At 46.7% G+C, this 26,792-nt stretch overlaps 1 protein-coding gene across 8 annotated transcripts in view; it reads right to left on the reverse strand.

Annotated features, from left to right (window-relative positions):
- The window catches only part of SMCHD1 (structural maintenance of chromosomes flexible hinge domain containing 1), a 260,220-nt gene that overhangs the window by 102,733 nt on the left and 130,695 nt on the right, over positions 1-26,792 (reverse strand). For 6 of the 8 annotated variants that reach the window (XM_053245721.1, XM_053245723.1, XM_053245722.1 and 3 more), the window contains 4 exons: positions 20,461-20,600; positions 13,496-13,630; positions 11,618-11,845; positions 2,783-2,851 (listed from right to left, as the gene is read on the reverse strand). In XM_053245721.1, coding sequence (XP_053101696.1) covers positions 2,783-2,851; positions 11,618-11,845; positions 13,496-13,630; positions 20,461-20,600 — 572 coding nt within the window. The remainder of the gene's footprint in view (positions 1-2,782; positions 2,852-11,617; positions 11,846-13,495; positions 13,631-20,460; positions 20,601-26,792) is intronic. The other 2 variants (XM_053245719.1, XM_053245720.1) reach the window with 2 other exon arrangements.

Consider the following 26,792-nt stretch of genomic DNA (forward strand, 5'->3'; position numbering starts at 1 on the left):
GGTGCCACTTGGTAGGGGGGGCGCCAAAAAGTGCCCCTGCCGATCCCCTTCCTTTCCCGTTTTTTTTTTTTGGCATTTTTTTTTAAAAAAATTGAGTCCGGGTCGGCAGCAGCGCCCCTCCCCCCCCCCTCGGCGCAGGCGCGACTTGCCAGACGAGATCTTTCCAGGTGGGGAGGGCACTCTCCCACCATTGGCTCCTGGCAGCGGAAGAGCAGAGCCAAATCACCACTCCACATGAGCAACAAGCGGAGGGCTGGGTGCAAGTGCCTCTCAGACCCCTCCCCTGGCTCGCTGCTTCTCGGCTTCCTATTAGGGAACGTAATTTAACTATCAAACAAATCTACATGTCTAATAAAAGCAAATCTGCTAGAGAATTAGAAAGAAGAACAGCGCTGCTGACTCTCTGCAGGAACTGCTTTAACCCTGGACCGAGTTGCGCGCTGCAGTTCTGAGCTGTGCAGGTAAATGGGTAACCCCCCCGCCCCCCAACCACTCCAGTTCTGCTCACCACTTGAAGAGTAAAGGGAGTGTGAGGGGGGAGGATGGAGGCTGTAGGCTAGGAAAAGCCTTGATGACTGGCCGCTGAATCACTGTGCGGGGCTCCCTCCTGTCTCCCATTAATAAAAGGCGGGGGCGGGGAAGGGAGGGGGGATTGGAACACTCGGGGCGCCAGCGTTCGGAGGATGGAACGCAGAGTGGGCTCCCCGGAGGGGCCTCTCCAGAGCTCCATTGAGAAAAGGGAGGCGGCGGAGGAGGCAGCCTCCTTCGTTCCGAATCAGCCCTGCTCGCGAAGGCTTTGCGCGAGGCGCGTGCAGGAAGCTGGCGGTGGCAGCGGCCGGGAGGAGTGGACTGCAGGAGTGGACTGCAGGAACCAGGAGCCCGGGGTCCTCCGCGGCCCCTCGGCGGCTTGGGGTTTGCCGACAAGTAAAGACACCCCGATCCTAGACTTATTGGCTCAGTTTGAAGTCTTTCCGGAACGCAACCAGACTTCCAAGGCAGAGAGTTGCAGAGCAAGGGCAGCAGCCTCTTTCCTGTTGCAGCGCTGCTCATTTGGGAGTCAGTGGAGTTGGGGGGCAGCGGGGGCTTGCTTCCCAGTAAAACGTGCCTAGGATCGGGCTGCGAAGGCTTCTTTTTTTCTCCAGGCGCCCCGCTTCCCCGTTCCGAGACCCGAAGGGGAGAGCGAGCCGGGGCGGGAAATGTGTGGGACTGACTGCCGGCAAGGCACACGGGGGCGACCTCTGAGGGCTCTCGACCCCTGCAGAGACCGAATCCTTGCCCCCGATACAGTTTTCTGTGATCGCTGTAAAGAACTGACCCCCAACTCCAACACTTGTAGGGAGTTTGTGGGGGGAGTGATTGGGTCGGCAGAAGAAAAGATGCCCGCCCCAAAACCTGTTTAGATAAGTCCAGACAGTGAGGGGGGGCGGGGACGTTGTTGATAAACAACTTTTACTTGGGGGAGGGGTGGAGGAGACGGCGGCTGCTTGGTCTGAGGTCATTCGCCCACCCACCCCCTCTTTGGCCAGTCACTTACTATCTTTTTATCCGGTCCCTCTAAGGAGCTGGGTGGGGGTTCCTAGGCTTTCCCCAATTGCATGAGAGGCTAGATCGTGGGAGAGACGGCAGCAGCCAAAATCCCACTCCCCCCCACCGCCCGCAAAAATCCTTTCAAGAACGAAGTCCATAACCGGGGGGAAACACTGCGTTTTGCAGGATCAGTGCGCTCTCAAAAGCGCCGGACTAATTCGTTTCTTTCCCTATCCTTTCTGCTCTGCATGTGGCTCAAAAACGCGTGCTATCTGAATTACAACGGAGTAAGTACCACGGCGAGGTAGGATCAGCTCCGGTTAGAAGTGTAAAGGCATACCTTCACTCTCAGTGTGGGGTTGCCCTCTTCAGAGTCAGATAAGGGTCTACCATCACCGTGGGAACTGATCTCCGTGGTCGGCAGCCTTCCCTTAAAGAGTTAACCCTGTCCGATGTAACTTTGCTGCAGCAGAAACTCTCAGGCATGGCCAATAGTGGCAAGCCAAAGGTCCTAACATGGGTTCTCACACTTAGATCCCCAGAGCGTGTTGGATCACAACTCCCATCATCCCTGGTGTGCTGGGGATGATGGGTATTGTAGTCTAACAACATCTGGGGACCTAGGTTTGAGAACCCCTGTCCTAATAAGCTCACAAGAAATGCTTGATGGGGATAGCCAGCCCCTGGTAGACAACTCTGAACCTGGAGGTTCAATTTAAGAACATAACCAGAGCCCTGTTAGGTCAGACCAAGAGACCATTATGCACATCCTACTCTCTGCAGTAGCTTGCCAGAAGCCTTCAGGGCATGAAGGCAACGGTCCCTCCCCAGGAATTGGTATTCAGATATATTGCTTCTGAACATGGAGGCTCCATCTAACTATCATTGCTAGTAGCCCCTGATAGACCTTTCCCCCCCATCCTCCGTGAATTTGTCTCCTCCCAGTAGCCCTCCCTTCATCTTCTGGCAGCGAATCCCATCAGTGCAGTGGGGGGGGGGGAGCACAATTTCAGTGCTTGCCCCGAGCGCCGTTTTCCCTAGTTACGCCTCTGCACCTTAGTACAAGTGTAGGCAGGCTTCAGACTTCCAGGAGCCTTTTATTTTTATTTTTGTCAAGCTTCAAGCATGAAATAACAGTTTGGTGAGGCACAGCCAGTTACAAAATGGAGGCTTAAGGAGGCAGAGTCAGTCACAAAATAGCAGTTTGTACAAAAGTTTACAATAGACAGAAAAAGGGATTTTAACATCAAAACACCTGAATTTCCAGAGAATTTTCCTGCAGGACAGGTGGGGAGCAAGAGAGGTTTCTTTGTAGGAGAGGAAACTGGAGAGAAATGAATGGAAGTGAAAGTAAAAGCAACTCAAAGAGAGAGAAAGATTAAAAATGGGATAGCCATGCCCATACTCAGCCAGCCAATTCGATTTGCAGTATTGACTGGAAGAGAAGGGAGGGGAAAGCACACCCAGTGTGCTTTCTTCAGAGCTACTTCAGATAAGCCCAGAAATCACAATCTTGAGCTTATTAATGTCTATCCCTGCTTGAATCAAGATTCAATCTAATCAGGACAGGCTGGAATATTGGGCCAAATCCAACAAGACAAAATGTTAAAAGCCTGCATTTTACCATGCTCAAGGGGGCAGGGCTAGAACCAATGGATTTACATTATAAAAAAGCAGATTTAGGCTAGACATTAGGAAGAACTTCCTAGCTGTAAGAGCTGTTAAGACAGTGGAGCAGTCTGTCTTGTGCTGTAGAGGTGTTCAGATAGAAGCTGGACAGCCATCTGCCAGAGATGCTGCAGCAGTTTCTTGCACTGAACAGGGGTCTTCTAGTTGAACTAGAAGATCTTCAAGGTAGGGGTGTGCACGGAACCGCGGAGTTGCGGTCCGGCACTGGGGTGGGGGGTTCCATTAAGGGCGGGGGGGGCTTTACTTACCCCTCCCGCCCTTTCCAGTTTTTGTGCCGTAAGTACCATAAAAAATGCGGGCTGCAGGATCCCTCTCCGCCCGCTTCTATTCTCTTTGATGGCTCCGCGCTCGGGCGGGCGGCAGCTGCCGCCACTGAAGCCCCCTCGAGAAGCCCCCTCGAAGCTCTTTCGGTACCTTAAATCTCGCCCGGACCGAGTCTGACCACACTCGGGCGGGCGGCAGCGAGATGTCCTTCCGCCTGCCCGCTCCCTTCCCTGCCGTCTGCAAAGTGCAGGAAGCCTTCTGCGCGCGTGCGCAGAAGGCTGAGTGCAGGAAGCCTTCTGCGCACGCGCGCAGAAGGCTTCCTGCACTTTGCAGACGGCAGAGAAGGGAGCGGGCGGGCGGAAGGACATCTCGCTGCCGCCCGCCCGAGTGTGGTCAGACTCGGTCCGGGCGAGATTTAAGGTACCGAAAGAGCTTCGAGGGGGCTTCTCGAGGGGGCTTCAGTGGCGGCAGCTGCCGCCCGCCCGAGCGCGGAGCCATCAAAGAGAATAGAAGCGGGCGGAGAGGGATCCTGCAGCCCGCATTTTTTATGGTACTTACGGCGCAAAAACTGGAAAGAGCGGGAGGGGTAAGTAAAGCCCCCCCCGCCCTTAATGGAACCCCCGACACAAACCCTCCCGAACCAAAACCACCCCATGTCCAGACCGGTTCGGAGGCCAGTAGAATGGCCTCCGAATCGGTCCGTGCACACTCCTACTTCAAGGGCTTCTGACTCTAACATTATCTGATTCTATACACACTGTCAAGTCAATTGCATAAACAACATTCAATCTATCTTCAGAATGCAGATTAAAAGCTTTCCAAGAAAGGAAAAACAGGTTGGTTACCTGTAACTGCTGATCTGGTAGTGATTCATTGTATTCATAAGGAATGGGTTCTGTGCCTGTGCAGGGACCTTGCAGGTAGATTGACTAGCTCCTTGTGATGCCCACTCTGCTCTGCACGTGCTCTTTTCTTCCACTGACATCGGCAGTTGGGGGCGCCATTTTCTCAGGTTCTTGCAGATCGCCTTTGTCTGACGATCATGCAGAGTCCTCACTTGGTTACCACCCCCCCCCATTTTGTAATAGTATAATCCTACTACTACTGTTGCAGGGAGGTTTGGGACAGATTTAGGAATACAGTAGATCACTACCAGATCATCAGTTACAGGTAACCAGTTCAGATAATATGTTTATCTGGATCATGATCCGTTGCATTCATAAGGAATGGGTGATTAGCCAGCTTCATTTCTAGGTGAAATGGGCACAGTAGTCCCAGAAGCCTATGGCAACACCTGCTTCAAATCACTCCTCCCAAAACTTGCCTGCGCAGCTGATCACAGGTCAATGGCATAATGCTTTATAAATGGCTGCTGCGAAGACCATGTCACAGATGTGCAGATAGGAAACCACAAGTATGGGTGATCTCTCTGACCATGCAAATCCTGTAAGCCCTCTGTAATAGTCCTTGCATGTTCACATACTGAACCAGTGACTTCCACGACAATAGTGTAGAAGTCACTGTTGTAACTGTAGCTGCAGGTCGTGGCAGCAATGTAAATGGCTGACACTACAGGGTCAATTGCTGGTAAATGCAACAATGACATTAACTGCATTGGTATGGATGACCTGGATGTTGAGTTGTGCAGTGGTGACATAGATTGAGTCTTAGGGACTGAGACAGAGACCTCCTCGACATCTGGGTCAATGTCGAGGCCACTGTTTAGGAAGCCTTGGAAGGTTGACCCTGGTGGGGGACACTGTTTGTGGATTCCAAACATAGATAATAATACATTCTCTGTATTAGAGTCCAGAGAGACATCCTCCTCCTGATCTTGTTCCCTCGTTGATATATACATAATCCTGCTATTGCAAAGGTGTCATAGGGGATTGCACTAGCATGTAAACGGGGAGCTAGGCATCGCTGTCGATGTGTTCAGTATCATAGTCGACGTCAGCACTAATGTTGAGCCTGGAGCCTGGATGGCAGCCTTCGACACTGATGCCTGATCCCTTGATGTTGAAGACCTTGATAGCAACAGGCCAGCACACGATGTCGAGGGAAGGCTTTCGCCCTGCAACCCATTAGAAGGAGTGCTGCCAAGATGCAAGTCATCTTGGACTTGCTGTGATACTTTTTATGTGGTGGAGAATCCCTCTCCTCATTCAAGGAGTGCCTCCTTTTCTTCTCCTTATGGCAATGTGCTGGTATTGAGACCTCTTTCGGCCACTTGTACACCAGTTCCACACACACGAGGGTTTAGACTGCATGACTGCAGACTCCGACTGCTCGCCCAATGCTGAGCCCGACATCGAGCTTGATCTTGATCCCGATGACGAGGGGTAACTTGGCTGAGGCATTGGAGGCCAAATTGCCTCATCATATAGCGTTGCATGGAGTTTCAGTGACCAATTTTTTATGGTCTGTTTGGAAAAAGAATGACAAATTTTGCAAGTTGCCAGGTTGTGTTGTTCACCAAGGCAGAGCAAGCAGGAATCATGGTGATCCATGGATGTCAACTTAGCCTTGCACTCCACACAGCATTTGAATGGGGTTTTTTTGTTATGATCACGGAGGGGCACGCTCTGAGGCCAGGGTCCCACAGCACTTCAAAAAACCTCTTTGTCCTAGTTTAGTAGATTAGGCAAAAGAATAGTCAAGCAGTCCAAGTTCAGCCAGAATATAAATGTCCCCCACTTTCTCTCTCTAGAATCTAACTGAACCGAGGAGCCAGTAATGAGGTATTGACGCTCAAATAGAAACGGAGAAAATGGCGCCCCCAACCGCCAATTTCAATGGAAGCATGGAGCACATGGAGGGCAGAATGGGCGTCATGAGAAGCTAGTCAATCTATCTGTGAGGTCCCTGTGCAGGCACAGAACCCATTCCTTATTAATGCAATAGATCACGTTCCAGATTATTTGTACTTCCTTTACTGATTTTTTATATAGCTGGGCATCTTCAGCCTTCACCAAACAAATGATTCCTCAGAAATTAATGTTGCCATGATCTGAATAACTGAGTACTTTTCAACAGCTTCCACCTATGAGGCTAAGAGAATATATTACAGCTTGTTTACCAGTAGCTAATGATCTTCAAGTAGTCCTATATGCATACATTCAAATAGAATGCACTTGTACAGACCAGTATCCAGGACACTCCAGTGCTTTTTGAAATGCTTAAAGGATTGGAAGGATTTTCCAATGTGATAGATTAAGAGTGAGACAATTTAATTTCAGAAACAGAGTAGTCTACATCAGGAACATGAGAAGAATGAAGCTTGCCCTCTGGATATAGAGCTCAATTTAGAAACTGTTGGCCTTGTTGATGTTGAGGATACTAGTATAGTTTAGGAAAGGAGGACTGAAACGATGCTAGTCAACTCTGTGATGATAGACAATATTGATACTGAAGATTGTTAAATGATATCTTTATCAGGATAATTAGTGGTAGGCCAAGGTGGAACAGAAAATGTAGCAGTGGTGGTCTACAGCACTGACCATCAGAGGCAGGAGATAATGAGGGAATCAATTTTATGAAGAATTTCTTTGTTCTATATTCAGGAAAGTCATCATGAAACCTATGTACTGACACCGGGGCGTATGTATACTCACAGTGGTGCCCATACTGAGAGGAGTATGAAGAGCATGAAGGAGTCTTCCAACTTAAGTGCAATGTAAATTGCAGGCTATGACAGTGTCAGTGTTGTCACACAAAAGATGGGTACAACAAAGTATGAATGTTTGAGTAACTTCATTCCCTTCTCTGATGCCATTTTGCTAGTGAGGCTGCTTCTATCAACTGTACTGGTACATATGGAGAGACTTCCACAACATCAACATTACCAAAAAGAAGCCAATATGTGCTTTATTGACTACAGAAAAGCCTTCAATTGCATCGACAATGTCAAGTTGTGGAATATCCTTAGGAAAATGGGTATCCTAGAACATCTCACTGTTCTCATGAGAAACCTATACACAGGACAGGAAGCCACAGTCCAGATGGAATATGGTGAAACAGACTGGGTCCAGATCGGCAAAGGAGTAAGACAAGGCTGTATACTTTCTCCTTATTTATTCAACTTAAATGCTGAACATATACTGAGAGAAGCTGGATTGGAAGAAGATGAGTGTGGTTTTAAAGTTGGAGGAAGAAACATCAATAGCCTGCGCTACGCTGTTGACACCACTCTGATAGCTGAGAATGTGGATGATCTGCAAGCTCTAGTAATGAAAGTCAAGGAGCACAATGAAAAAATTGGACTACAGCTAAATGTAAAGAAGACTAAACCAATGACAGTGGATACAGCAACCAGCCTCAAAATTGACAATGAAGACATTGAAGTGGTGGATAGCTTCTGTCTTTTAGGATCGACTAGCAACAGTAAAGGATCCAGCAGCCAAGAAATACACTGCAGATTAGCACTTGGTAGAGTTGCAATGAAGGCCTTGGAAAGAATATTTAGAAGCTGTGATGTGTCTATATCTACAAAGATTAGAATCATTTGGATAATGGTTTTTCCCATGACATGCTATTGACGCTTTTGAACTTTGGTGCTAAAGAAGACTTTTGACAACAGCATGGACAGCCAGGAAAACAAACAAATGGATCATAGAAAAGATCAATGCAGAATTTTCACTCGAGGCACAAATGACCAGGCTCAAGCTATCATTCTTTGGACACATTATGTGAAGATCCAGTTACCTTGAGAAGTCCATAATGCTGGGAAAAGTTGAAGGAAAGAGGAGAAGATGGACAGCAGCAAGATGGATGGACTCAATTACGACAGAAATGGATGCACCACTGAGAGACCTTAAAGGCCAAAATCATCCTGGAGAGAAGACAGATCATCCTGGAGAGAATCTATCAATCTATGTGGTTGCTAGGAGTTGACACCAACTTGACGGCACATAATAAATCAATCAATAAATCCACAACATCAATACTTCAATGTATAGGTGACATTGGGTACTTGGGGGCTTCTCCTTTAATATCAACACTGGGGACTCAGAAGGGAGTTTTGCAGCCAAAGCTAGCTGCTCCACTGGGAGTTTTCTTTTTCCTCTTTTCTTCCCTTATCTTTTTCTCAGGATCTTCGAAACTGAACACATACATTTTTGAGGAATGATCCACAGTTACATCAGCACTCTCATGTCACCTCGAGGTTAAGGAATTATGGTAGAACATTTTTTACTTTTCCATTGCTATTGATTTATCTGAAGGAAATTTCTCTAGTCTCTGTTATCAGTGGGGACACAGAGGAATTCTATACCAAGAACTATGTTGTTGTTGTTGTTTACATCAGTGAAGGTTTTAACACTGATTCATACACTGATGCTCTCAAACTCAATTATTTATTCCTTCTAAGCTGGCCCTTTAAGGCATAGTGATATCGGAGCCAATAAGGCTAAGTGCAGAGTGAGGTTGTTCAAAGACCTGGATACTGCCCTGCCCTGGTGGTTAAGGTAGCTGATAGCCATAGTATTATCAATATGGACCTGAACAGCCCAGCCTTGGAGGACTGGGAGAAATGCTTTGAACACCAGAAATACTGCTAAGAGCTCCAAGAAATTAATGTGGAGTTCTTGTTGTTGAGAGTTCCTTCAGCCCTGCCTCCAAAGGGAACTGCAGTGGGCACCCCAGCCCTGCATACAAGCATTGATAGTTCCAGTAACTGAAAGGGCACTCCTTGTAAAAGGGAGTCTGGTAGGGACCACCAATCAAGGTCATGTAGAACATTGTCTGGGATAACTAACCACTTGTTCTGGCTGTCCAGATTTGGTCTGAACACAGACAGAAGCCACAGCTGGAGTCTCTGCATTCTCAGTCGTGCGTTCTCCACAGTAGTGGTGCATGAGTCCATCAAACCTAGCAGTTGCTGAATAGACTGGGCTCACTGCCTGGGAGCAGACTGGAAGGTGTTAACCATGGGGATGGCCTGGGTGCGTTCTACATAGTCTCATCTACAGCATGCGTCTTGTTGGCATCCAGAACAGCACCTATATATTGGATGGTGCGCTGTGGGGTCAAGACCGACTTCTTCAGATTGACAGTGAGCCCCAAATCTGACAGGAGAGAAAGAGCAAGTTGAAGGTTGAACAGCAGGGTAGGAATTTTCTCTTGTAGTAAAAAGCCAGTCACCTAGAAAGGGAAACATAGAGACACCCTGTAGGTGTAGATAGGCAATGGCAGCCACCATGCATTTAGTAAAAATTCTAGGCACGGTACAAAGCCAAAAAGGAAGCACCTTGTACTGGTACAACCGAGTCCTCAGATAAAAACGCAGGAACTGATGGTGATGAGGTTCTATCAAGATATGAAAATAGGCGTCCTTTAAGTCCAAGGACATAAACCACTCGTCTTCTCACCATAACAGCAGGATTGTCTGCAAAGAAACCATTTGGAGGTCCTGACAATCTTTTTCAGTTCCCTCCAGTCCAGGATGGGGCGGATACCACCATCATGTTAGGGGACCTGGAAGTATCCAGAATATAATCCCGTATGCATAGCAGAGGGAGGAACAGGTTCTATGGCACCCTTTTGAAGCAAGGATGACACCTCTTTTTCGAGGATAGTTAAGTGGGTGTATTTTATGCCCGCATGGGCAGGCAGATGGTCGAACTCAATAGCATAGCCAGTGGCCACTATGCACAACACCCAGGCATCTGATGTCACTTTACAGGAGGAAGGGAGCAAGGAGGACAGAAGCACTGGGTACAGGCAAAGATACTTCCAGGTCGCAAACCTTAAAAGGATTGCTTAGACTGGTCCTGAGGCTTTGCCTTTTGGTTGTTTTGGGGGTGCTGATGGAAAAGGTGCCTAGAATATTGGCGAGCACCACATTGGAAACCACCTGTCTTGTGATCTGGGTTGTGATCAGGTTATAAGGCAACTGGGGCTGCGTAAAGGTCTTTGTGGTGTAGCGTGACTTTTTCATATTCTCCAACATGCCATCTGTCTCTTTGGCGAAGAGACTCTCGCCGTCAAAAGGAAGGTTTTTTATTTTATCCTTCATGACCTGTTCCAGTGGTGCAGAATGAAACCAGGCATGGTGATGGAGGACAATAGAGCTTGTGAGCATTTTAGACTCATTTTCAGTCAGTTTAGTTAGTACTCAACTGCTGCCTAGTTAGGTCTAGTTAGGTCAGCAGATTTAGAGAGTGTGGATAAGAAATTGTTCTTGAAGGGTTCTGGCAAACTGACCACATCGCCCTTCAAGCCATCCCAGAGGGATTGTTGGTACTTAGTCATGCAAGCGAGATAATTAGCAACCTTTAGAGAGAGACAAGCTGTGGAATACGACCGCCTCGTCATGGAATCTAGCTTGGCCCCCTCTTTGTCCACTGGAGCCAAATGTTTCTTAACAGAGTTGGACTGGAGGGTGAAGTCCACTACCAGTGAGTTTGGAGCTGGGTGTTTGAATATAAAGGGGCAGGAGGCCTCCTGCACCCTGTACAGGTTCTCCACCTTCTTACAAGGAAGAGTCGAGTTCACCAGGGTTTCCTTAAGCAGCTTGCGACACAACAACTAAAGATGGGAGCATTGGTGCTGTTGGGCATGCCACAGACGTGGAGGGCAAATAGCTATATACTGGGTCAGTGACATTATCCTCTGGTGGGGGCACCTCTAGTCCCAATGCTACCACCATCTCTTGAATTTGCACTCTATATGACTTGCTTTCCTCAATAGGCAAGATCATATTACACCCATTTTAAAAGAACTACACAGACTGCCTTTTGGGTCTGAGATATTTAAGAGAACACCTTCTTTTTCATCAAACCTGCAGTCTATTAAGATCATCTAGGGAGATGCGGTTGTGGTTGCCACCGGCTCAGTTGGTGGAGACTCGAAACCAGGCCTTTCCTGGAGTTGCCTTGGAACTCTGGAATGCACTTCCTAATGAAATTAGAGTTTCCCCCCTCTGAACGTTTTTAAGAAGGAAAACATACCTGGTTTAGTCAGGCTTTTAGTTGAAGTTTTGATTTTTAGAGTTTTTATTGTATTTTAAAAATTGTTTTAATCATGTCAATGTTTTAATGGTTTTTAGATTGTGAACCGCCCAGGGACTTTTTTTGTATAGGTCAGTATGCAAATATATTAAACAAACAAACAATTCTAATTTCCTGAAAATACCTACCTTAATTTTTTCAGCCAGAGCTGGAGTTGTTATGATCTCTCTTTCTCCCTCATCATACATTTGGAAAATAAGGTTTTGCATCATATCACCAGCAATCCAGTTAATTTCATCCTGGTGCTTGATCTGAATAGCTTTTCCTCCACCCACACTGAAAATCTGTAGTCGTGCAACGCGACTACTGGGAAGCAGTTTAATAGTCTTCTCCAGTGGTGGGACACTTTTACAACCCTAATTAAGGGGAAAGAATAAGAATAGTACAAACAAGAAAACTGGTACTTCATATATATACTGTACTTACACCAATGAACTGTAGATCAATGAACTGTAGATGCAGTTATATTAGCTAATCTTTACAACTGGCTTTTATTAGCAACTGAAAAATCATGAAATAGACTACAAAATAGACCACAACTGAAATCATTTAATGTATACTCTTATTCCATGGCTTGCCATTTAATGCTGAAATCCAATGCAGTTGTTCCTTTGGTGGGAAATAAAAGTTTGAAATTCAGAAGTTTTTATCCAAAAAACAACACCCATAAAAATACGTACATCAAGGACTACAAATTTCTCACTAATCCAAGATATTTAATATCTAGAGTGATACCAATAACCATCACTCATGGCTTTGCAACCTTGTAGTTAGACTACTGTAATGCACTCTACCAGAGATGCCATAGTGACAGTTCAGAAGGTGCAAATGCCAGTATTAAAAATGTTAGGAAGCAAGGGAATTATAATGAAACTAGCTGGGCCGGGTGCAGAGCATCTGCGCCTCTGATAGCCTACCTGGCCCGCTTCCCCCCCGCCCGGCGTTTCCTGGCTGGCTTTCAAGCTGGCCCGTCCCCTCCTGCCGTGGAGGCCGGCCCAGCCTGCTGCCGCCTCTTCATCCTGGTGGCCAAGCTCACTGCTGCCTCCTCCTGGCAGCCCAGCCACCTGCTCACCCCGGCAGCTGGGCCCGCCGCCTGCTCACCCTGGCAGCTGGGCCAGGCCGGGCCCACCATCACCACCTCCTCACCCTGGAAGCCGGACTGGGCCTGCTGCTACCGCTTCTCACCCCAGCAGCCAGGCCCGCCACTGCCTCATCCTGGCGGCTGGGCCAGCCCACTGCTGCCACCTCCCGTCACTAATCCGCAGTTCTCCCGCGAGAGCTGCCACACATGAGATTAGTGACAGGTATGCCTAGGAGAAATAAATAGATAGATAAGAAGTTTAACAGAGATCCTATCACCCAGATACTGATCCACTTCAGAGTCTGAAGGTATGTTTACATTCACCTCCCCATCATTGTTCCCAATCATGAAATGTACACCAGACATCAAACCTGAAGAGATGTGCTTCGGTAGCAGGGCATGGTAAATCCCAGATGCCATGGACCCAAGCAATTTAACTATGACGTCTAGACTAGAATATTCAGAGATAGAGTTTTTAAATAAGATCTGTATTATCCCAGGCTGCTCCTTTTCTGTTCTAAGGATGTTACTTGTAAGGGGATAAAGAGAAGCCCATTTACACTCCCTGTCCACTATGTCTGTTACTACATCCAGTAATTTTGTCAAGTGTCCATCAGCTGGCTCCTAAATCCAAAGAAAAGTTGTCAGTTTATAGAATGAAGGCAATTTGTCCCATGTTTATGTCAAGATAAGAGAAAACTCCTTTGGACTGATACAGGCATAACATTGGTCAATCTCTCAATTGCAGGTAAGAGATTAGGAATGGGCCATGGGATCATATGCCCTCTCCCTGACACTGAGGCGTGAATCTCTCCCTTCAGCCTTAATCAGAACTATGTTACATCAGCACCATCATTAAATGTAGTTAAGACTGAACAGGGAATTTTGCTAACACACCAAAACATAAAATATGTATTTTTCTTACAGGTATTTCAATCCTTGCTTTAAGTGTTTGATCTTTCTTTATATTTTGTATACGCAAAGCTGGTCCAGTTAACATATTTGACCCAGTACTGCTGCAATCCACATCATACACAGGGAGGTCTGGAGCTCCTGAAAACTAATATCATCATGTGTATTAGCAATTAATGTTATATCCATTTAAGTAAGAATTTTCACATCAAAAGTGACATTAAAGGCACTGGAGAATGTGATAAGAATAAACGAGAATACCATCATCATGAAAAGACTCCAGCTTCTCCCTACAGAGGAGACAGCATCATTCATAAGAAGCAATTTTGGAGGTGTTTGAAGATGAATTTAAGAGGCTTTCTGAGTGTAAAACACAGCTATAGTTTAGCCTGCCACAAAAAACCAGGTTGCTCACCTGTAACTGATGATCTGGTAGAGATCCGTCGAGATCCATAAGAAGTGGGTACTGCGCCTGCGCAGGGACCATGCGGTAGCTATGCTGAAGCTTGTCGAGGTGTCCTGGCCATGCCCCACGTTATATGTGTGCTATTTAAGGGCGGCCAGGACGCACGTTCCTCAGTTCTTGGATGACCGCTGCAAGGTGACGACCATCCAGGTGAGTTTGTGAAGGTATTTCATTTCAATACATACATAAGATCTTTATGGAAACACATGCTACAAACCTAGTACACTACTGCAGAGGGGCAGGAAGGGAGGGTCTTATGGATGTCGACGGATCTCTACAGATCATCAGTTACAGGTGAGCAACCTGTTTATCTGGGTCGAGATCCGTCGAGATCCATAAGAAGTGGGTGTTTGGCAAGCTCCAAAGAGGAGGAGGGAGCAGTAGAGATCAAGGCAACACCCTTTTCAAAACACTCCTCCCAAAGTTAGCCTCTGCAGCAGAGCACACATCTATAGCATAGTGTTTCACAAAGGTTGTATGTGAGGACCAGGTCGCGGCTTTACAGATGTCCACTAAGGTCACTCCAGAGAGGTGTGCAGCGGAGGAAGCATGAGCCCTGGTAGAATGGGCTTTGATGGCTTCCGGAGGAGTTCGGTACTGAAGCTTATATGTGAACAATATAAGGTCCACTAGCCATATGGATAGACGTTGACGGGAGATGCAGGTCCCTTTGGAGGAGCCCGCATAGGCCACAAATAACCGAACTGTCTTTCGAAACGACTTCGTATGCTCCAGGTAGAAAAGGAGCGCCCTGCGTACATCGAGAGAGTGCATGGATCTTTCCAGCCCTGAAGACGGGTCTCTAAAGAATGTAGGAAGGATAATGTCTTGGTTCAGATGGAAACTGGAGACTATTTTAGGTCGAAATGTGGGGTCCATACGCATCAGGACCCTATCAGGATAGAATTGAGTGTATGGGGGGTCACTTCGTAGAGCCACCAGCTCACTAACACGCCTGGCCGTCGTGATGGCGATTAAGAAAGCGGTCTTCCAGGAGACTAGCTTCAGAGGTGTTGTTGCCATGGGTTCGAAAGGCTTTTCAGTGAGCGTGGAAAGAACTAAGGAGAGACTCCAAGGTTCCACTGGTGGTTTGACCGAGGAGTAGACGTTAGTCAGGCCCTTTAAGAAGGCTTTACTGTCTGGGTGAGAGAAGAGAGTCTTGCCATCTGCTCCAGGGTGACGGGAGGACAGGGCAGCCAGGTGCACTTTCAGGGAAACATTAGCTAGGTCTTGGACTTTCAAGGAGGAGAGGTAGAGTAGAACTTGCTTAATAGATGCCTGTCGGGGCAAAAAACCTCTGGCTTTTGCGCAGTGCTGGAAACGGAGCCATTTGCTGGCGTAATTTCACCTGGTCGATTGTTTCCTGCAATTCAGGAGGACATTTTTCAAAATCCCACGCGCCACACAGTCAGCCTCAGGGTGTGAACGTCCGGGTGAAGGATGAGGCCGTTGTCCTGAGAGAGTAGGTCTGGTTCTTGAGGTAGCCGTTGGTACCTGTTCCGGGAGAGTCTGCGTAGCTGTGGAAACCAAGCTTGCCTTGGCCACCACAGAGTCACCAGGATACAGGGTGTGGGGGTTGCTAGGAGACGGGCCACAACCCTGGCTATTATTGGCTGTGGTGGAAACATGTATGGTAATTCTGTTGTCCAGTCCAATTGGAAGGCATCCCCCAAAGACAACGGGTCGTGTCCCGCTCTGGAACAAAAGCGGGCACATTTTGTATTTAGGGATGTTGCAAACAAGTCCACCATCTGAAGCCACTGGTGAAGCCACTGGTGAAAGATGGGGGTGATATACTCTGGTTTGAGCGCCCATTCATGGGGTGTGTCCTGTGGAAAAACCCGGCTGAGATCGTCCGCCAAGATATTGTCCATCCCCTTGATGTGGACAGCTACAGGCGAAACTTGGTGACGGAGACACCAATCCCACATTTGAACAGCGAGGGCACACAGGCTGCGGGACACTGTTCCACCTTGACGGTTTATGTAAGCCAGGGCTGTTGTGTTGTCTAGTTGTATTTGCACGGATGAGCCCTGGAGGAGTGGTTGGAAGGCTTGCAGTGCAAGAAAAACTGCGAGCAATTCGAGGAAATCGATATGGAGTTTGCCTTGTGTTGGTGTCCACAGGCCCTGAGTCCGGTGGCGGCCGCAATGTGCCCCCCAACCCAGAAGAGAGGCTTCTGTTGTCAGCCAGACTGTTGGGATTGGGATTTGGAAGGGTACGCCTTCGAGGAGATTCCTTTTCAACGTCCACCAGGTGAGTGAGTCTAGGACTTGGGGTGGAAGTTTTAGATGTTCGCGTTGGCTGTGTCTGGCTGGGTGGAAGACAGAGAGGAACCATAATTGGAGCTTCCTCATCTTTAAGCGAGCAAAGTGGATGACATTGTTGCAAGACGCCATTAAGCCCAGAAGGCGCTGTATCGTGTGAGCTGATTGGACAGGGAATCGTTGACATACATGCGCTAGGTCCTGGATGCGGAGATATCGTTCCTCTGGCAAGTATGCCCTTTGGGCGTTCGTGTCCAAGACAGCCCCAATGTACAGGGTTACTGGGACTGGGTCCAAATGAGACTTTTTCCAGTTCACCTGGATGTCCAGGTCGCAGAGTAGGTCCAACACACAACGGATGTGAGAAAGTAACTCATCTTTGCTCCTTGAGGTTAAGAGCCAGTTGTCTAAGTATGGGTATATCGAGACCCCCAGTGTCCTCAGATGGGCAATTATTGGGGCCATGCAGTTTGTAAAAACCCTTGGGGCTGTAGACAGTCCGAAGGGTAAGACATTGTACTGGTATACTTGGGTTCCTATGGTGAACCTTAAATACTTCCAGTGCTGAGGTCTGATGCTGACGTGGAAGTAGGCGTCCTTGAGATCCAGCGTCGCAAGCCACCTTTCTCCTTGTAGGAGGGGGAGAATCTGATGCAACGCCATCATGCGAAATTTCCGGATGCGCACAAACTTGTTCAAATGGCGGAGGTCCATAATGGGGCGGAGTCCCCCATCCCACTTGGGGATTTGAAAGTAGCGGGAATAGAAGCCCTCTTGCTGGTCTGCCCATGACACCGGGGCTATTGCTCCTTTTTGCAGTAGCTCCTTTACCTCTTCCTGTAAGGCCCCCGTCGGAGGGGTGAACCGCATGACTGTGAACCGTGGTAACGTTCTGAATTCGATGGCATATCCCGAGGATATGATCTTCAGGACCCAGCGGTCCGATGTTATGCGGTGCCATGCAGGGGCATGGCTCGCCAGTCTGATGTAATGTGGCGGTAGAGATGATGGTTGAGCCCCCGCAGGCAGGGACAGGGAAAGAGGAGGCATCAGTGAGCGGAGAGATGGTTCAGGGATGCTTTTGGGCGTCGTTGGACTTCCGTTGTGTCTGGCCTGATTTAGATTTGGCCTGATAGTTACGCCTTTGGAACTGGCCGTAAGGTCTACAGTAGTCTCGGCGATCTTGGCGGTGGTACGAAGGCCTTTGACGTTGGAAAGAAGGACGGAATCGCGACTGGTAAGAGGTCGAGGTGGAGGCTTGACTTGCAAAGGTCTTTGCTGTAAATTTCGACTTCTTTAGTTGTTCCATTGTTGAATCAGTTGCGTCGCTGAACAGTCCAGTGCCATCAAAGGCCAGCCCTTCAATTTTATCTTTCATATCGGGCTGTAAGTTGGTGGAGCGCAGCCAGGCATGCCTGCGTAGGGTAATTGCAGCAGTCATCGCTCTGGACTCGCTTTCTGCTAGGTGTTTCGCAATGCTAAGGAGTTGCCTGGTTAGATCACCGGATTGCTCCAAAGTGTGGCAGAATTTTTTGCGAAATTCATCTGGGGACAGTGTGTCAAAGTCTGAGAGCAAAGTTTCCCAGATGCTGTGGCTATATTTTGCTGTACAAGCGGAGTAATTCACCACCTTAATAGAGAGACAGGAGGTTGAATAAACTTTCCTACCTAAGAGGTCTAACTTCCTGCTTTCCCTGTCAGATGGTACCATGTAGTGCTTTCCAGATTTCGTCGTGGCAGCGCAATCAATCACCAAACTATTCGGTGCAGGATGTTTGTGAAGGTAGGCGTTGTCTTTGTCCTGTATTCGGTACAAGCTCTCTAGGCGCTTTGATGTCGGGGTGGAGGTGTGTAGCACTTCCAATGCACATTTGGCGGCTCGTGTAATCACAGGAAGCATGGGTAAAGCAACTGGAGCCGTTGATTGGGTCTGGAGCATGAAGTTATAGACTGGATTGTCAATGGTGGCCAATTCTGAATGAAGGTCCAGACCCAAAGTCTCAGCCATAGCTCGGACGTGTTTATGATAGGTTTTGAGCTCTTCGTTTGGTGACACGTAGGTGGTGGGGGCTACCTCCGTTGGTGGCCACACAATTATCTCCTCTCCTTCTTCCTCCTGGTCTGAAACAAAATCAGAGGAGCCTGTGTGGTCAGAATGCGAGGTAGAGGGTGATGCTGGCATAAGAATCTGCATCAGACCTTTGGAGAGGGGGAAGATCCGTTTGGGTAGATATGGAGCGTGTACCCAGAGATTTTGTTTGTGAGGCTTGGTGCACTATAGCAACAACAGCGGTCTGTGTGGAAGCTGTGGCACGTCTCGGGCATGCAGCTAGTGGCGCTGACTGGGCAAGATGCGAAACAAGCCTCCCTGGTCCCAGTGGGGCGTTCACGCAAGTGGCAGCCTGTGAGGAAGAGTCTAGGCACTGGACAGGAACCGCATGAGAGAAACCACATGTGTGCCATGAGAGGGGACTGTGCAGATGTGCCGCTGTTAGTGTAGAAGTCTGACAAGGCAACAAGGATGCAGCTGTTGAATTCTCTGGGAGAAAACCCAAAAAAGTCAACGTTGACGGAGTGTTCGATGTCGAGTCCAGTAAGGTAAGTAGAGCATTGGACTCAGACATGTCGAGAGGTATGGCAGAATCCACAGGAGCTTCTGCCTCGACGTCGAAAGTCGGTTGCAGCGATCGGCATCGAGGGGAGACTTGCCTGGATATCGAGACCACCGGAGTGTTAAGTGTCGAAGGTGGAAGGGCTGAAGTCCTTGGCGTGGGCGGAGGAGAAGAAGCAACTGGTGTCGGAGCCGGCGAGAGGGAGAAAGCTCTTGGGGCGCCCATGTCTGGTAATAGAGTCTCTCGTGTCGGCGCCGACAGTTTGGTGTTGACCGGCGGCTGTGGTGAGGTGTTGGTGTTGGCAGGCTCCGACAGAGGGGAGCGGTGGTGTACGCTTGAAGGCGATGGGGTATGCTCCGCTGTTAAATCGATAAGCCTCTGGCGTTTCTCTTTCGGTGTCGAGGGACAATCGACATGTTTACGCTTAGGAGTTGTCGGCATCGAAGGGAGCATCGTCTTCGGTACCGTGGTCGATGTCAGCATCGTGGTCGATGTCGATGGGCCGTTCGCCTTACGCGTCGATGTAGGCGTTTTTACGGACGTCGACGGTCTTGCTGTCGACGTGGAAGGTGGTGTCAAGGGTTTTTTGCAAGATTTGCTTGACGCAACTTTAGGACGACGGCCTGGGCTCGGATTCGAGGATCGCCGATGGCATGTCGATGGAGGAGCCGAGGTGGATTTAGGGGGAGTCCGCCTTCCCGATGTTGAAGGGCAAGGCGTCCCCGGCGTTGAGGGGCTTAGCATGTCATCATAAATAGCAGCCCGAAGACGAAGGGCGCGATTTTTACGGGTCTGCTTGGAGAAAGACAGACATATTTTACACGCGGCTACGTTATGTTGCTCACCCAAGCAGACCAGGCACAAGTCATGTAAGTCTTTCGAGGGGAGTTTCGCTCTACAGCGCTCGCACCTCTTAAAGGATTTATTTTTCTCAGTCATCGTCAAGAGAGCTAGAATGTTCTGTCAGTCAGTCCGAGTCTAAGAAGGAGGGAGAGATTTCGTCAGCCGGTCCGAGTTCAGAACGAGGGGGAGAGTACATCAGCCAGTCCGAGTCAGTAAAAACGAAGAAGCAGTCCGTTGGAGAAGAAAAATCACAAAACTCACAAACTCACGAAGAGAAGGATGAGGAACTTCCTGACTAGCGGCAGACCGAGGTCTTTACGCTAAGGCGGTCGGAGAAGAACTGAGGAACGTGCATCCTGGCCGCCCTTAAATAGCATGCACAGAATGTGGGGCGTGGCCAGGACACCTTGACAAGCTTCGGCATAGCTACCGCATGGTCCCTGCTCAGGCGCAGTACCCACTTCTTATGGATCTCGACGGATCTCGACCCAGATCCAATGGTACCCTCACTTGCCTTTGTTGATTATCTGATCATTTTGGATTATCCAATAATTATTTTGTTGTTTTTGTTCATTATCCAAGAACATTTTATGGGTCATAATAGACCTAACAAATAGCAACACAAGATTCCTTAACTTACAGGTCTCAATTTATTTTCTACAGCTGTAAACAGCAAAAACAGAAAGACTTTCTATACTGTCATTTCAGTAATATGAAAGTGAGATAACCCAACCAATTTTATGTCACATTTTTAAAAAAAGAATCACAGAAGCATATATCATTCACCTACCTTGCAATAAACAATTAATTTTGGTTGTGTGGTTATGTTCCCTACTTCATCTAGTACTTCAACTTGAAAAGGGAATGCTGTTCCATTTTCAATTTTCAAAATATCAGAATCTGGTTTGACATTCAGCTGCCTAGGAGGTCCTGTTGAATTCGCAAACTGAAGTTTAGTTTTCATTTTTTAAAATGCTTGAAATTCAAAAAACAACCTTCCAGAATACTTTTGAAAGAGCCAACTGACACAAACGATCGGTTGGATACAGAGAACTCTGCCTGTGAGTTCCAGTCATGGAAGAGAACTTTCCTGCCCCCTTATCCCCGGAAAATCAGCTCTTGAGAGTAAAAGGATGGTTTGGAATGGTGTAGGATAGGGCCAGGGCTGCAACAAAAATTGATGAAATTCAAGGGAGGCATCTTGAGCATGCAGAAGTGCCTTTAAATATTTTAAAATTGAAATACAATACATTTTAAAATGATACATAATACATTTTTTAGAAGACAAGTATTTTTCAAACTTTTATTCCAGGTACCTAATACATTCCATGCAATAAAATTGGTGTAACATTAATAGTATCACTGTACTGATTAATTCTCAAGGTGACTATGTCTAAAGGAAGCAAATAGGAAAACTACTGAGCCAGATAAACTTAAAAAAGGTAAGCAAACAACCAAACGCAAATTAAAGTTCATCCTCAGCTTAAGAGATACAAGACAATCAAAGCAAAACAAAATAAATTATCTTTTAAAAAATACTTCATCTGCCAGTATGAGAATAAAAGTGGATACAGGTTGGGAATCCTTTATCTGGACTTCTGAAATCCGGAAAGCTCCAAAATTCGGACACCAAGCCGAGAGAGAGAGAGAGAGAGAGAGAGAGAGAGAGAGAGAGAGAAGGCTTGTAGCTTCAATCTCCTCCAGTTTGCAGGAGCGATACAGCCCTTGATTCCTCAGCTCATTAGTGATGCTTATCTCTTCCCCTCAGGCTTTGCTATCTGCCTTTTGTTTACTGCCTTCTCAAGCTTCACTCTCAGCAGGAGGGAAGGGAAGGAAAAGGGGGGGGAGGGAAGACATAAGAAGGTTTGGGGTTTTTTAAAGGTTTAAAAGGTTTTTAATTTTTTTTTTAAATACATAAGAGTTTGGGAGAGAACAGGGGCACACAGTTGAGTAAAGATCTAGCAGAATAAACACGAACAAACAGGAACAGATGAGAAGAGAAAGAGAGAAATGCTGGCTTCAGCAACCAAGAAGAGCCCTCCTTCAGGGCAGAGCCAAGCCAGTTTTGTGAATGGGATCGTACTGCCACTCACATGCTTCTCAAGCTGGTCTGAGAGAGGGGAAGGAGGGATATAGTAGAGTATATTAAATAAAATCTTTTTTTAAAAAAAACAACCAGTAACCTTTCATGGCCAAGAGATCTCATTTTTATTTATTTATTTATTTATTTATCAATCTATCTAACTATCATATTTTTACACCGCCCAAAACATAGGTCTCTGGGCAGTTTACAACAAGATTAAAAGTAAAACTTTAATTAAAAACAAAAAATTTAAAAGCAAGAAATTTAAAACACAATTTAAAATTTTAAAACAATATTCTAAAAACAACATTAAAACAATCAAAACAATATCAGTTAAAAGTCTGGGTGAAGAAATGCGTCTTTAAGGACTTTTTAAAAGATGTCAGAGATGGGGAGGCATTTATATCACCAGGGAGCGCATTCCAAAGCCTCGGGGCAGCAACGGAGAAAGTCTGTCCCTGAGTAGCCACCAGACGAGCTGGTGGCAAATGCAGACGGACCTCTCCTGATGATCTCAATGGGCGGTGGGATTCATAACGAAGACGATGTTCTCTTAAATACCCAGGGCCTAAGCTGTTTAGGGCTTTATAGGTTATGACCAACACCTTGTATTTTGCCTGGAAACATATTGCCAGCCAGTGTAACTCCTTCAATAAGGGAGTAATATGGTCTCTCCTACATGACCCAGAGATGCCGCATTCTGGACCACCGGTAGTTTCTGGACTATGTACAAGGGCAGCCCCACATAGAGTGCATTGCAGTAACCCAGTCTGGAGGTTACCAGCAGATGTACCACTGTTTTGAGGTCATCTAACTCAAGAAATGGACGTAGCTGGCGTATCAGCCTTCGATGATAGAAGGCACTCCTGGCCCCTGTCTCAACTTGGGACACCAAGGAGAGACTTGGATCCAGAAGCACCCATAGACTGCATACCTGTTCCTTCTGTAGAAGTGTGACCCCATCCCGAACAGGCAGATCAAAACTGTCTCTCGAGTTCGGACCCCGCACAATGAGTACCTCTGTCTCATCTGGATTCAGTCTCAGTTTATTATCCCTCATCCAGCCTATTACCGACTCCAGGCAGGTATTTAGGGAGGTTATGCCCTCTCCCGATGATGCTGTCATGGAGAAATAGATTTGAGTGTCATCAGCATACTGATGGCACCCTGCACCAAATCTCCTGATGATCTCTCCCAGCGGTTTCATGTAGATGTTAAACAACACCGGAGACAATACGGAGCCCTGAGGGACACCATACATAAGTTCAGATTTTGAAGAACAGCAGTCTCCAAGGGACACCGTCTGGAACCTGCCTGAGAGGTAGGAGCGGAACCACTGCAAAGCAGTGCCTCCCACCCCAACCCCCTCAGACGCTCCAGAAGGATACTATAGTATCGAAAGCCGCTGAGAGCTCCAAAAGGATCAACAGAGTCACACTTCCAATGTCAATTCCCAGTTGGAGATCATCCATCAGGCCAACCAAGGCAGTCTCCACCCCATAGCCAGCCTGGAAGCCAGTTTGAAATGGGTCTAGATAATCCCTTTCCTCCAAGACTGTCTGGAGCTGGGAGGCCACCACCCTCTCAATCACCTTGCCCAGCCACGGAAGGTTGGAGACAGGCCTGTAGTTACTCAGCTCCGAGGGATCCAAGGTAAGCTTCTTTAGAAGCGATCTAATAATTACCTCCTTAAGACTAGTAGACATCCTGCCTTCCCTCAGAGATGCATTTATGATTTCTACCAGGCCTTCTACAACAACCTCCTGCTAGATCGAACAAGCCATGTCAGGCAAGGGTCAAGAGGACAGGTGATGGGCTGTACCATTCCAATCAGCTTGTCCACATCCTCAGCAGTCACAAACTGGAACTGATCCAACTTAACCACATAAGAGGAGTCACTGGATACCTCGACATCAGATACTGAAGTAAGTGCGGAGATGAAATCCAAGTCGGCCCGAATAAGAGATATTTTCCCCACAAAGAATTCATTAAACACATCACAGCGGGTAATCGATGGTTCCAAATTCTGATTCAAGGAAGGAGGGGCACATACAAGTCCTCTCACAACCCTGGACAACTCTGCCGGACGTGAACTTGCGGATGCAATATGGGCAGAAAAGAATCGCTTCTTTGCCACACATATCGCCTGAGCATAGGTCTTCAAATGAGCTCTATGTTGCAATCTGTCGGATTCAAGCAGAGTCTTTCTCCACCTACGCTCCAGTCATCTACCTCACTGCTTCAGCCGAATATTTATGAAAATATTCTGAAATCCGGAAAAGTCCAAAATCTGGAACACCTCTGGTCCAAAGCAGTCCGGATAAAGGATTCTTGACCTGTATATATATATACACATAAATCCCTGCTAACTTGGCAAAGAGGCACCTTTTAACGTGGTGATTCTCTTTATTTAGCAGAGGGAGAGTAACTGGCCCTATCCACCCCTAGCACAGTGCCTCCAGTGACTGTTGCTGGTATTTATCTTATGTTTCGTTCTAGATTGTGAGACCTTTGGGGATAGCGTTCCATCTTATTTGTTTGTTGTTTCTCTACATAAACTGCCCTGAGCCATTTTTGGAAGGGTGGTTGTGGGGCTTGCGTGCTCTGAGGAAGGTGAGAGCTATGCCAGAGGTCCAACCATACTGGACAGGTCTCACCAGAGGAGCCAGACAAAGAGTGCCTCTCCCATCAACAATATGGTGAGACGTAACTTTAATAAATCTATACCGGATCGGTCGTTGCCCGAGTCAACAAGGACTGCGCCAGGTGCTGGAGTCCCTGGACATCTGGTGGCAAGTGGGCAACAGGACTCAGGATCATCAGCTGAGCAACCAGGGCTGAAGTCAGCAAAGTTACTGGAAGAAACGTCGCTTAACCGAAAAATATATCCAAAAAATGCCAACAAGGAAATAATGCTGTGCTATTACAAGTCTAGTCCAACCAGAAGAGGTTATTTTAAAAGAATGTACCAAATTTGGAAAGAGAAGCATCCAGATACAGAAATAACAGAACAAAGGCTAGCAGACCAGAGAAGATTCATAATAAGGAATAAAGTATTCACAGGAGTTGAGCTGGAAGAACTGCAAAGAGCAACACAGGCTCAAGATATGGAAGAAGAATTACCACCAATTGAAGAAGTTGCTCAGGCGCAGGTGGAGGAGGTGCTGGAAATATAGGATGCCACTGTTGCTGAACTGTTTCAAAATCAAAACCAGGCAACCTCTCCTTTGCCTTCACCTCAAAAACCCGAATGCCATTTAACAGGAAAGCAACAAGAACTAAAGCAAAAAATAACTGAGCACATGAACCAAACAACCACCAGGGTTCGACTTAAGCTCTAAAAACAGTTGCCAAAAAACAACTTGCTCAGGTATTAAAAGATGTCAATGCTGCACTTGCAGAAATAACAACCAATAATTTGCAAGAAACAAACCAACTAATGTACAGTGCAGCAACAATAACAACACAAGAGCTCGGATATAAGATCAGTGGACCTGTAAAAAAAGAAAGTAGAACATCACCTAAATGGAAGATTAGATTAGAAAATAAAATCGCCAGGCTTAGATCAGATGCTAGTAAATTGAAAGATATGAAAGACAAGAAGCTGAAGAATGAAAACACCAAACAGTATCTGATCCAAAAATACCACCTAGATTCTAGGAAAATTAGAGAAGTCCTGGAAATAATAAAGCAGCAAATAACAGCAGTGTCAAAGAAGATTAGCAGATATGAAGCCAGAACTACACAACACAGGCAGAATCTCCAATTCCAGTTGAATCAGAGACGTTTCTACCAAAGCATAGAAGGAGAAACTACAAGAAACTTAGAAACACCAAATAAAGAAGAAACAGTGCAATTCTGGGGGAAATTATGGGACAATCCAATAGATTATAATAAAAAAGCAGGCTGGATGAAAGAGGTCCAAAAATGTAACCAACGAATGCAAGATCTAATAATAAGACCAGAATTAATAAGTTAAAGAGCAAAGAAAATTAAAAATTGGACTGCTCCAGGCAACGATGGACTGCATGGCTTTTGGCTTAAACACCTAACAAGCCTTCACAAACAACAGTTCAATCACATTTTGCAAGGAGGTGATATTGAACAATGGCTAACAAATGGGAAAACACATCTCATCATGAAAGACCCAGCAAAAGTGCAGTTTCAAGTAATTATAGACCGATAACCTGTCTGCCAACCATGTTCAAATTATTAACTGGAATAATAGCAGATGAAGTGATGCAACACTTATTAACTAACAAACAGCTTCCAGTTGAACAGAAAGGAAATTGCCCGAACACCAGAGGCACAAAAGACCACCTGCTGATTGACAAAATGATTTCAGAAAACTGCAAGAGAAGAAAAACCAATCTAAGTGTTGCATGGATTGACTACAAGAAAGCCTTCGATTCATTGCCTCACACACGGATACTAAAATGTTTAGAAACAACTGGTGTCAGCAAAAGCATTCAGATATTTATTAAAAAAGCAATGAGCATGCGGAGTACACACTTAACAATCAATGGCAAGACACTTGGACAGGTTAGCATTAGAAGAGGCATTTTCCAAGAGGACTCACTATCCCCTCTGTTGTTTGTAATCGCCATGACCCCACTTTCACAAATACTAAACAAAACAGGCCTCGGATACCAAACATCCAAAACATCAAGTCAAATCAACCATCTGCTGTACATGGACGATCTGAAGTTGTATGGAAAGTCCCAGTCAGAAATCGAATCACTGCTAAACACTGTCCGTATATTCAGTAGCGATATAGCAATGGAGTTTGGACTAGACAAGTGTGTTGCATTAATAATGACCAGAGGGAAAATAAGAAAAACAGAAGGAATAGAACTGCCCAATGGAAGCAAGATCAAGAAACTGGAAGAGAAAGAACATTACAAATACTTGGGCATTCTCCAGGATGATAACATCGCACACACTGAAGTTAAAAGAAAAATTGGAAGTAAATACATCAGGAGAGTTAAAAAATCCTAAAGTCCAAACTCAATGGTGGGAACACCATACAAGCCATAAAC

Source organism: Hemicordylus capensis, chromosome 4 (genome assembly GCF_027244095.1).
Source record: "Hemicordylus capensis ecotype Gifberg chromosome 4, rHemCap1.1.pri, whole genome shotgun sequence".
Classification (NCBI taxonomy): domain Eukaryota; kingdom Metazoa; phylum Chordata; class Lepidosauria; order Squamata; family Cordylidae; genus Hemicordylus; species Hemicordylus capensis.